The sequence below is a fragment of the Bidens hawaiensis genome, unplaced genomic scaffold, assembly GCF_021521415.1.
Source record: "Bidens hawaiensis isolate Kalapana, Puna unplaced genomic scaffold, B.hawaiensis_p1.1 tig00002123_1, whole genome shotgun sequence".
NCBI lineage: Eukaryota > Viridiplantae > Streptophyta > Magnoliopsida > Asterales > Asteraceae > Bidens > Bidens hawaiensis.
Window position 1 is genome coordinate 2,615,818 of NW_027491112.1, and position 11,637 is coordinate 2,627,454.

At 35.0% G+C, this 11,637-nt stretch overlaps 1 protein-coding gene across 1 annotated transcript; it reads right to left on the reverse strand.

The window, feature by feature from the left end:
* Positions 1-8,077: 8,077 nt before the first annotated feature.
* Positions 8,078-8,860, reverse strand: LOC143605716 (zinc finger protein ZAT5-like). Its single transcript, XM_077081733.1, has one exon. The coding sequence runs from the start codon at positions 8,858-8,860 to the stop codon at positions 8,078-8,080; it is 783 nt and encodes a 260-aa protein (XP_076937848.1).
* Positions 8,861-11,637: the final 2,777 nt, after the last annotated feature.

Consider the following 11,637-nt stretch of genomic DNA (forward strand, 5'->3'; position numbering starts at 1 on the left):
CTGACTGATTTATTGATTGACTGACCTATAATAAAATAGGTATATAAATATCCGGATCGTCTCTTGATCTGGCTATAGACCTTTAGTCTGGTTTAAATAGCTTTAAACCTTGATTGATCATTTGTTTGAATAAAATATTTAGACCCGTAGTCTTTCTGTTTATTTATCAAATCATATGATGAGTTTCTTCATCAAGAAGAAACATTCATTGACTGCTATGCATATAAAATCTTATGTTTCTTACACATGAAGAAACAATGTTTTAACTATATTCTTTGTATATGAATGCTATGTTTCTTAATCGTGAAGAAACTATATTTCTTTATGAATGAAAAACTGATGTTTCTTAGTTGTAAAGAAACACTATTATAATCCTTTGTATGTTTAAAGCTTATGTAAACATAATTTTGATCAAGGTTTGGGCTATACCCTTGACTATGGTCCAAGCCATATAATAATAATAATACCATAATGACTTAGGTCAGAACTCGTACCTTACACGGGTATTCGAAGTTAGATACCTAAGTTCGTACGAGCATCACTTCTACTCTATGTTGTGTACTGGTGTTTAGATTGTCAGAACTTCGAGGCTTAGTACGAACTTCGAGGTTGGCACGCAAAACGAGGCAACATATGGTGGCCGTCGTGTTGTGCACGTACTTCGAGATAGATTGTCGGGTTATTTTCGGGTGGCACACACTTCAAGAAACACGTCGAGTATTTGCACGGATTACGAGGTAATGATTGTCGGGTCGGCACGGAAACCGAGGTAGTGAGAGAGTGATTCTAGAGAGAGAGTGGAGAGGTGTGTGGGTAATGTGCTCGTGGCATCCTTTTTATAGCTGATTTTGGACTCCATCGCGATACGTGATGGGGTCTTCCATGTGGCCATCGCGTAGCGCGATGCCACCACTTATGCATGACTACCACGTGTCCTGCCCTGCTGCCACGTGTCACCTGAGTGTGACACGTGTCCCTGAGTCATCACGGTCCATCGCGATACGCGATGGCCGTCTTCTTGGACTCATCGCGTAGCGCGATGGGTCATTGTATATTATTTTTCACTTTTAGTCCCTTGTCTTTGATAGCTTGTCATTTCTAGTCTGATTCTCGTTGTCCAAAAATACTAAGGCGGCTCTCAAGCGGGCGAAGTGCAAAGTGCGCCATCAAAGAGCCACATTGCGCCCATCGCCCAACGCCCTTCGCCCGAGCGCGTGCGCGTGCGCGTGCGCGTCGGGTGCTTCGCACAATCCGCTAGGACCACTGGGTGCATACTAGGCATATAAGAATATTATTATGAAAAATCACTTCCTTATAAAGAGCTTCCATTTCTTTACCACTTTCCATGTGGGATGAGTTTTAACTTATTTATGCACATGTGGAATGCTTCCACTTTCTTACATCTTTCAATGTGGGATGGAATTTCCTTATTCCATATCTTTAACATTAGATATTTTAATTTCCCCATAGAATGGTTTTATTTTCTTTATTTGAATTTTCCCAACACTTAATTTTGGAATAATTTTGATCCTCCAACTTTACTTAGTTGTCAAATTTGGATCGAAATTTTGGGGATGTTACATCCTCCCCACCTTGGAATGAATCTTGTCCTCGAGATTCGTTTGTGAATGATTTCTTACTCGTTTGCTTTACTAGCAAATTCTTTCTAATCTGTTTTCTCGAGTTTAACTTGAACTGTTTGAATGTTTAAAATTCCTGATTTGTTGTTAACTTACATCTTAGGATGATGTATTCAGTCAATAGTTTAGAATGTCATAAGTAATTATAAATTGCTAAGCACAGTGGCCAGTTGTGTTTAACTATTTACCTTACCTTGTGTATTCTAAACACTCACTGATGTTAACTCGGTTGTATCTTGAATTCAGTCTACCGAATCCTTTATTCATCTTGATAACTTTCAAGATATTTATTCTTGAACAACGATATCCTTTACTTATGATCTTGACGGATTCCTTCCGTTTACTTTCAAAGGTCTACTAACTGATTTTCCTTTGAAAAGACATACTTTTATGTCTAATCTTTATTCTCTTTATTTCATCTTTTCTATAGATGATAATCATTAAATAACATAGTTTCTTAAATTTCGAAAACTTTCGAAATTTAACTATCTCTTTTCTTAATAGTATTCTTTATCACGATCTGTATTCTAAGGGATTTAACTTACCCTTTTATTGTGACAAAACTTCTTGTTTAAATACGAGTTAACAAGTAGTTTATATGAGTTAACTAACTATTTCTTATGCCTTTGAGTCTCGGACTACTGTTGTTTGTTTCTATTCTTGATTGCCAAATGCTCCTTTTGTTTCTTTCCTTCCTATTGTTGTTGATCCTTTAATTGCGTCTTTGAACATTCTTTTAAAAATGTCTGTTTTCTATAATTGAAACATGCAACTGCTTTCCTTCCACAGTTGTCTTCAGAATGATCGCTTTTGTTTTCGACACTTTCCATAATGTCGTGTATCATAGTTATGATAGATTGGTCTTTTGAATTTAAATGGTTTCTCCTTGTTGGTGCTATTCTCTTGTTTGTTTATTGCCTTTTCCTTCTTTCTCATACTATTTTTCTCTTTTAACCTCCATATTTCTTACCATACTATTGATCAAATACCTGGCCAATTCCATAGCCGAGGAGGTTGTTAGAGGCTTATAGGTTTTTACTATATCTCCTATTTCTTTGGGTAATCCTGATATATATATATATATTGAAATACTCTGTCGTATTCTGAGTTGTCTAGAAGCGAAGTTGATTGGTAATCTCTAAGGAACTTAGTGTTGTACTCTATGAGATTTGTGATATCCATCTTAGTTTGAATAAGATTGTCTTCCGGTATGGGGCAAAACTGTTGTAATACGAGTTCTTTGAATATTTCCCATTTCATTTGATACAAAGTTTCTCTCCCCTTTCTTGCGATTAGATTGTTCCACCATTCTAGAACTTCACCTTTGAATTTTAAAGATGTGTACTAAGTCCTTTGAATCTTAGTACATTGACTAATGATAACGATGGACTCGATCTCTTCAAGTCATCGTAAAGTTGGTATAACACCTTGATTGCCATAGAACTCCTTTGGTTCGTAGGTTTTGAAGTTCTTTAAACTACAACCTTAAGTTACTAAATGGCTCTTGAAGTTCTTGAAATGGTTTTTCCATGATGATAAGCATTTTGACACGGGTGAGTTCTAATAATCTTATTTAAATGCTTAATTTTGTATATCTCCCATTTCATATTGATAAGAGAGATCATTGTGTCATGAATTCTCTCTTGCATTTTGACTAAATATCGTTCAGGAATCTCATGGTCAGATTGCGTCATATTTTTGTTGCTTCTCTGATTGGAAATTTCATCATTATTTACTGACTGTTTAGGTTCAACCTTCTACAAATGGAATTGCATCAGTATGAAAGAAACTTATATACTGATGATATATTGCGTGATATGTGAACCTAATGCTACAAGAAATTGTTTCATAGATGTGCCTTTCCACTTTTTCTTGAACCTTGATTAACCTTTCCTTAAGGTTTATTTATTGGGCATAATCCATATGTTTTACCCTTTTGACTGAGAATGATATTAAAGAACTTTTATAAGATGATATATCCATATCTCTTAATTACCATAGCTCTTTCAGAATATCCTGTTGATAGGGTTCTACTAGTTTGTTCTTTATTTTATACTCTTGAAATGACTAGTATATACCTTGTGTACAGACAACCCATGAGAATTTCTAATTCTCTTTCTAGGTTTGTTTATGTCTCTTTTGCTAAATACCTCTTTGGCATTGATTTGGAGTTATTTATTCTCTGAATTTTGTCCACCTGGACTTTTCCTTTAAGCTGATATTTTCTTCCAGACTTGTTGGGAAAATAACTCTAAGAGTTTATGCTTTCTATTCCATGACATAATTTAAAGATAAGTTTAGTATTTCGAAGAAAGTAAAACATATCTTTTATTTATGTTGTAGTAGTAAGAATGCACAAAAACTACTATTACTATATTTATTACAAGTTATTGTTTATTCCTTCCAGCGAATGATCAATTTCTTGTTCTTGTTTTTCCTTCTTGATGCTTTTGCTTATCTTCTTTTCTTTTGTCTTTCCTTGTTTTCCATTTCTTTCTTAAGCATTGCTTATGCTAATTTGGTAATGATTAGACTTATTTTCAATGCCATACATTCCTTCTAAGGAAATTCTGAGTCGTATTCAAGCGTTTTTCCTTGAGTAAAGTAAGGATATTGTTGTTCCCGATAATTGTCTTTTGGATTAGCCATTACTATTTTTCCTTTTGACAATATTGTATCCTGCTCCTTGTATATTCTGATTTATGCTTATCAGAATTAATGGATTCTCAGTGTCGTATGAATCTGAATTTTCTTCCATTGTCATTTGATATGAGTCTTCATTACTGGACTCAGAATTTGGGAGTAGAGATGTTCCAATACATCCCTTTCCTTTACCAGATTGAGGTTTGAATGGTATAACTATTGTGATTGGAAATCTGCGTGAGATTTGATTGAAAGTAGGAATGCGTTCCTATCTTATTGTACACTTTACCTTATCCGTAATATTTGAATGTTTAAATATTTTTCTGTTAAATATCTAATTTATCATGACTGATGTTTATGTAATAAGATTGCTCTGTCTATTTATTGATTGTCAGAAAGATTCTTTGTTTGCCCTCTATATGGCAAATTAGGAACCATTGATTGTTCTTGACTGATAAAGATTGTATAATAGTTGTTATTACTGGCCATATCTGATGGCTCAGATTCGAATGCAGTGATTGAATGTCTAGCTACTTGGCGTATATGCCTAAAGTAGTTTTATATAAGACATTGCTACAGATTATGTTTAGGGATATGTAACTTTCAATTTATGATTATCCCTATTTATTCAACATGTAGTTAAATCTTAGGTATTAATACATTAATACCTAATTAGTTATGACTGATGGCTCTTATTTATGAGAATGATATATATTTCTGATCAAAGCCTAGGTATGATTAAATACCTAATTCGCTAAGATCGATGGCTCTGATACCAACCTGTCACAACCCGGCTTAGGGCCTAGGCGTAAGACCAATAGTTTGAAACCTTGACTGTGAATGAATGAATGATTGGCTGACTGATTTATTGATTGACTGACCTATAATAAAATAGGTATATAAATATCCGGATCGTCTCTTGATCTGGCTATAGACCTTTAGTCTGGTTTAAATAGCTTTAAACCTTGATTGATCATTTGTTTGAATAAAATATTTAGACCCGTAGTCTTTCTGTTTATTTATCAAATCATATGATGAGTTTCTTCTTCAAGAAGAAACATTCATTGACTGCTATGCATGTAAAATCTTATGTTTCTTACACATGAAGAAACAATGTTTTAACCATATTCTTTGTATATGAATGCTATGTTTCTTAATCGTGAAGAAACTATATTTCTTTATGAATGAAAAACTGATGTTTCTTAGTTGTAAAGAAACACTATTATAATCCTTTGTATGTTTAAAGCTTATGTAAACATAATTTTGATCAAGGTTTGGGCTATACCCTTGACTATGGTCCAAGCCATATAATAATAATAATACCATAATGACTTAGGTCAGAACCCGTACCTTACACGGGTATTCGAAGTTAGATACCTAAGTTCGTACGAGCAGCACTTCTACTCTATGTTGTGTACTGGTGTTTAGATTGTCAGAACTTCGAGGTTTAGTACGAACTTCGAGGTTGGCACGCAAAACGAGGCAACATATGGTGGCCGTCGTGTTGTGCACGTACTTCGAGATAGATTGTCGGGTTATTTTCGGGTGGCACACACTTCAAGAAACACGTCGAGTATTTGCACGTATTACGAGGTAATGATTGTCGGGTCGGCACGGAAACCGAAGTAGTGAGAGAGTGATTCTAGAGAGAGAGTGGAGAGGTGTGTGGGGAATGAGCTCGTGGCATCCTTTTTATAGCTGATTTTGGACTCCATCGCGATACGCGATGGAGTCTTCTATGTGGCCATCGCGTAGCGCGATGCCACCACTTATGCATGACTGCCACGTGTCCTACCCTGCTGCCACGTGTCACCTGAGTGTGACACGTGTCCCTGAGTCATCAAGGTCCATCGCGATACGCGATGGCCGTCTTCTTGGACTCATCGCGTAGCGCGATGGGTCATTGTATATTATTTTTCACTTTTAGTCCCTTGTCTTTTATAGCTTGTCATTTCTAGTCTGATTCTCGTTGTCCAAAAATACTAAGGCGGCTCTCAAGCGGCGATGCGAGCGTGCGAAGTGCGCCATCAAAGCGCCCATCGCCCGAGCGTCGGCTGCGAAGTACGCCATCAAAGCGCCCATCGCATGCGCGTGCGCGTCGGGTGCTTTGCACCCTCTGCTAGGACCACTGGGTGCATACTAGGCATATAAGAATATTATTATGGAAAATCTCTTCCTTATAAAGAGCTTCCATTTCTTTACCACTTTCCATGTGGGATGAGTTTTAACTTATTTATTTATGCACATGTGGAATGCTTCCACTTTCTTACATCTTTCAATGTGGGATGAAATTTCCTTATTTCATATCTTCAACATTTGATATTTTAATTTACTCATAGAATGGTTTTATTTTCTTTATTTGAATTTTCCCAACATTTATTTTACGGAATAATTTTGATCCTCCAACTTTACTTAGTTGTCAAATTTGGATCGAAATTTTGGGGATGTTACACTAGTACTACTTCCACCTAAGCACGCTTAACCGTGGAGTTTTCATGTGCTCCACAGCCAACTAAGCCCAAAACCCGTTGGTGATTGAAAATGCAGGACATTTACTTATGTGGGATTTGCCAAGGATCTCTCTTATCTACGGCTAATAGTTTCTGCTCCAAGAACAGAGGATGTGGGATTTGTCTAAGAGTAGGACGATGTTGTGTTTGCAATTGTGTTACAGGTATAACCCGGTTCAACCGGTTGTGTCATTTTTTAGCCCAATCCAGTACAAGTAAAATACTAGTTTTTAAAACATTGACTAAAAGGATTATAGAATTCAAACGATTGGCTATGGTATGTCAAAAGATTCATTTTTAAACTGAAAACATACCAAACCATAAGAGACCAAAAGCGTAATTTTCTCACATATATGCTGAAACATTATATATTCCTAAAAGTATTACGTCAAACCCTCTGGTGCTAAAACTCATGTTTTGGTGTGGTTCAATTTCAAATCTTCAACACTTAACGATTTTGATTTAAATAATTTAAAAATAAACCATTACAACCCATGCATTTGGTGTTGAACTTGACTTTTAACGAACGTAGAGAATCCGGTAGGCTGCCTAAGTAATGCCACAAGGTATGCCGTACCTAATCAGTAAGCATTTACTTATTTGTTGTAAATAATGAACCATATATCATCAATGTTCTTGCACGGTTTCAATGAATCAAATCGGTGAAATTGTGTTTTTTTCTAGCAACAACTATATTATAAAAAAAAACTATAAGAAACTGGATAGGACAATACATATCAATACAAACTGGCCCATAAAAACACAACGAAAGGAAAAACGGCACAAAGACTAATAAAACAAACAACTAAAAACAAGGACCAACAAAACCGATACAAAAGCCTCCTCAACCCGTTGCACTATATTACAAACACAAAGAGACCATATTGTGTTGATTTTGTTACTAGATATATTTAGTAAATTAATTTTCAATAATAATGAGCCTTGTTTTGAAAAATACTTAAGGTTGTTAAGTTGATTATAAGATAATCACTACATAAGAATATATAATAAACAAATTTCAATTCATAACTCTAATATATATGTCACCTTGTCAAACAATCTAATGTTACAATCATCATGAATCGTATATTCATATGAACAAATTAAAAGAATTTCAAAGAATCAAATTACAATGAATAACGGTGTTAGCATACCCTGATAGATCGTGTGATTGCTATGATCTACCAGATCTCATTTGTTAGCAGGATATTGACAAACACATGGAATATATGAAATATCTGATAACATGTTAATTCACATGGTTAAAAAGAATAACTCGTGTGATTAGAAATGACAACCAACCAAGTTAGGTGCAGAAAAGACGATGATTTGGTTATTTGATCCAAAAGAATTATTGGTTTCCTTGTAATCATCTTCGGTAGGAGCCGGTAAATTTAGATCCAACGTTAGCATGGTTTTGTGTCTCTTGGACTCATGATGGCCATTTGATGTATTAGAACTTGTTGCAGCCATGGTCATGGATCTATGTCGCCTCATGTGACCGCCTAGTGCTTGGCCAGATGTAAACTCCGAACCACAAATTGAACATTCATGAACCTTAGGCCTTTTGGTGGAACCACTAGTGTTACATGACACATTACTCTTGTTTGGACTAACCAAACTAAATGTTCTATTTTTAGAATCCTCATGCACATCCTTGTGAGGCTTGTTATGGCTGGCTCTATGGCCACCAAGGGCTTGAAACGAGGCAAAACCACGATCACATGTTTTACATTCGTAAACATATGATCGAGATGGTGCCACCACTGTTAATGGATACGGTGGAGGTAGATCATGATGCCCATGAGCCAAAAGCATGAGGCAGTTGGCTATGTCTTGGTCATTGTTGGCATGGTTATCTTGATCAAGAATGTTGGTGAACTCAATAGAGGTTGTGGGTGGTAGTTGAAAGAACCCATTATGGTTCACCGGAGCAATCATGTCGCTGGTGGTGGTGGTGGAGGAGGAGGTGGAGGCAAGGGTTAGTGTAAGCGCTGATGATGGTCTTCGGTGTTTGGTACGCTTTCCCTTTATGATCATAATATCACCACCGTCATGAGTGTCCATATTTTAGGGGAGGGTGGGTTGTCAAGTTAGAGTTTAGGGTTATATATATATATATATATATGTGTGTGTATGCATATGTTGCATTATATATATGTATTCATATATGTCTAGTTGTGTGAAGGTGTTAAAGAGTAAGAAAGAGAAGCCGCCCCCGTGAGTATGTCCACCGTTTGAGCTTTGCCTTTCCAACCTTGGAAGTTACTATATTAAAAAACAACCAACTAAACATGTATAGTTAGTTATAAAATATGTTGGAAATTTATATAGTTTTTAACTTACATAAATGAATTATTAACCATGTTTCAAGAAAAAGTCTATGAATGTGTTATATAACTATTGTTAATTGGATGGCTTGGGAATATTATGTGTATGTGATATAAATGTTTTATGATGATTGATAAATAATATTATATTATATATATATATATATATATATATATATATATCCATGTGCATGGATGCAAGTAAGAAGTGAAGGGAGGGAATCAGGTTGGCTTTGAAGCAGACCCAACCTAATCTAACCTAATGGAGGAGTTGGAGGATTCCTTTTCCAGGTTTGGAGTGCAAGCCTGGCACACTACCCTTCTCATACTAAATCACCTTCTTAGGTATCCAACCAATTATTAAAACCCCTTTATTTAATAGTTTTTTTAATAATATATTTCACCATTTTAATATATCCATATAATGTTTTTCTTAAAAAAATTGTGTAAAACCAGGGTACCATCCTAGGGCCATGTGTAGTGCGGCTATAAAATGGGCGTTTTGCGTCATGTGACGCTCAGTCAGCAAATAATGAGTTTTTGTTTTTGGGGTGTAATGGTGTTGTAGCCTAATATATATATATATATATATATATATATATATATATATCACACACCCTAATATAATAATAATATATATGCACACAACACACACAGAAGGCCGGCGACAAATTCCTTACGCCCCACCCCTTTTTGCCCCAAAAGTGGCCCAGGGGGCAGTGTGCTCGCCCTTCTTCGCCCAATTTCACCGGAAATTCCGGTCCATTACGGGTAGCCTAAAAACAGTTGTAAAATCATGCCATCAAGTTTAAGACATTGAGAAAGTTTTTTTAATTAATATTGTAGTATTACATTCATATTAACTATAAAAAATATATTCGTGATTTAATAGTATTTTTTTTGTTAAAAATTAATTATGTTTAGAAAAGGTTATTTACAAAGATATGGAACAACAAAATGGTCAAATATAAGTGCCATTTACACTCTATTCATCAAACTCATTACTTTGTTGAAATGAAAACCAATATGTATATTTAATGTTTAAACTCAATTACATAATAACTAGTTTAGTTTAATGGCAAAGAGGTATGATTTCTGATCAAAAGGTTATGAGTTCTAGTCTTATTTGAGATATGTTTAAGCCTATTTTTATACAAATGTTTTTTATACAACCAAAATCATAACCAAGTATGCTCATTTAAAAATTAAATTGTTTAAATCCAACAAAATAGTTCATTTACTTGAGGTCCAAAATATTTTTCGTCTTCGTCCCAATTTTTTTTTTATTCCATCAGTTTGAAACTAAAAATGAAGAAGAAAAGGGAAGGAAATAAATTTTTAGGCACCTGGCACATCGATTTAGATATAAGAAGTGAGGTTCTCTAGGCCGAATGTTTTATTAAAAAATAATATGGATGTAGAAAAGCATAACTAACGAAGCCATTAATTATATGGATATAAATGTATATATGTTTGTTTGGTTTATTGGTTAGTATGATAATGGAATATCCATGATATGATGGATTTGAAGTTCGAAAATTAAAGAACGAAGCATATGAAACGATGTTGCATTGTAGTTTTATAAAAATATATTTATAAACATTTTCGTGTAACAAAAGGAAAAAAAGGTTCAAATAGATTTTCAATTTTATATAGTATTTTGGTCAAGAAGTATAAGTCAAGAAAATGATAGTATGACCCAAAAATCACGCCGCTTTTAAGCTTCATGCATGAAGCAATCACTCCTCAATTATTTGATCAATCATTAATGACCTAAGTAGACTACTGCCCTGTTTGTTTTTGCCTATTTTCTCTGAATAGAGGAAAACGTTTGATTCGGTCAGACGTAATTAGACGTGGGGCTGTTTTTTTTCCTGGCATTAAGAGGTTCGACGTCTTAATAGCATCTGAACCAGTAAGAGTTTTTAGTGGGTCTGAAAACCTCTTAACCCAAAAAAAATATACGTTTGTCTCCGACCTCCATTAACTTCTAACCCGGAGACTAGGCTCCATCTCCGACGACTAGAGGTTCGTCTCTAGCCTCCACCTCTTAATGATTCAGATTTCAGACATTTAAGCCACCTCTTAACATTCAGATGTGGTATTTAGATTCAGACTTAAATCTCTAAAAAAAACAAACAGGGCCTATGTATTATTATTGGTTTTCATATAGAGACAACAAATTAAGAATATTAACTTCACAAATGGGATATCATAGGTGTTTCAAACATCAACAAAATATATAATGTAACAATCTAACATTTATTATTATTATTATTATTATTATTATTATTATTAAGGAGTTTGGCGACGCAATCATGTTATTGGTTGCCAAACTTCTTATTTGCTTTTACTTTGTTTTACATTATCAAATTTGTGTCGGTTCGCTGCCGGAAAATGAGCGGTTTTTTTCACTATCGTTGATACCGTCAAATGATTCCGGTCAAATTCGTGTCAGCTCGCGGTCGCAATCCATGGTTTTTCTCCCATGAGTAATTTTTAGTCCATCGATTC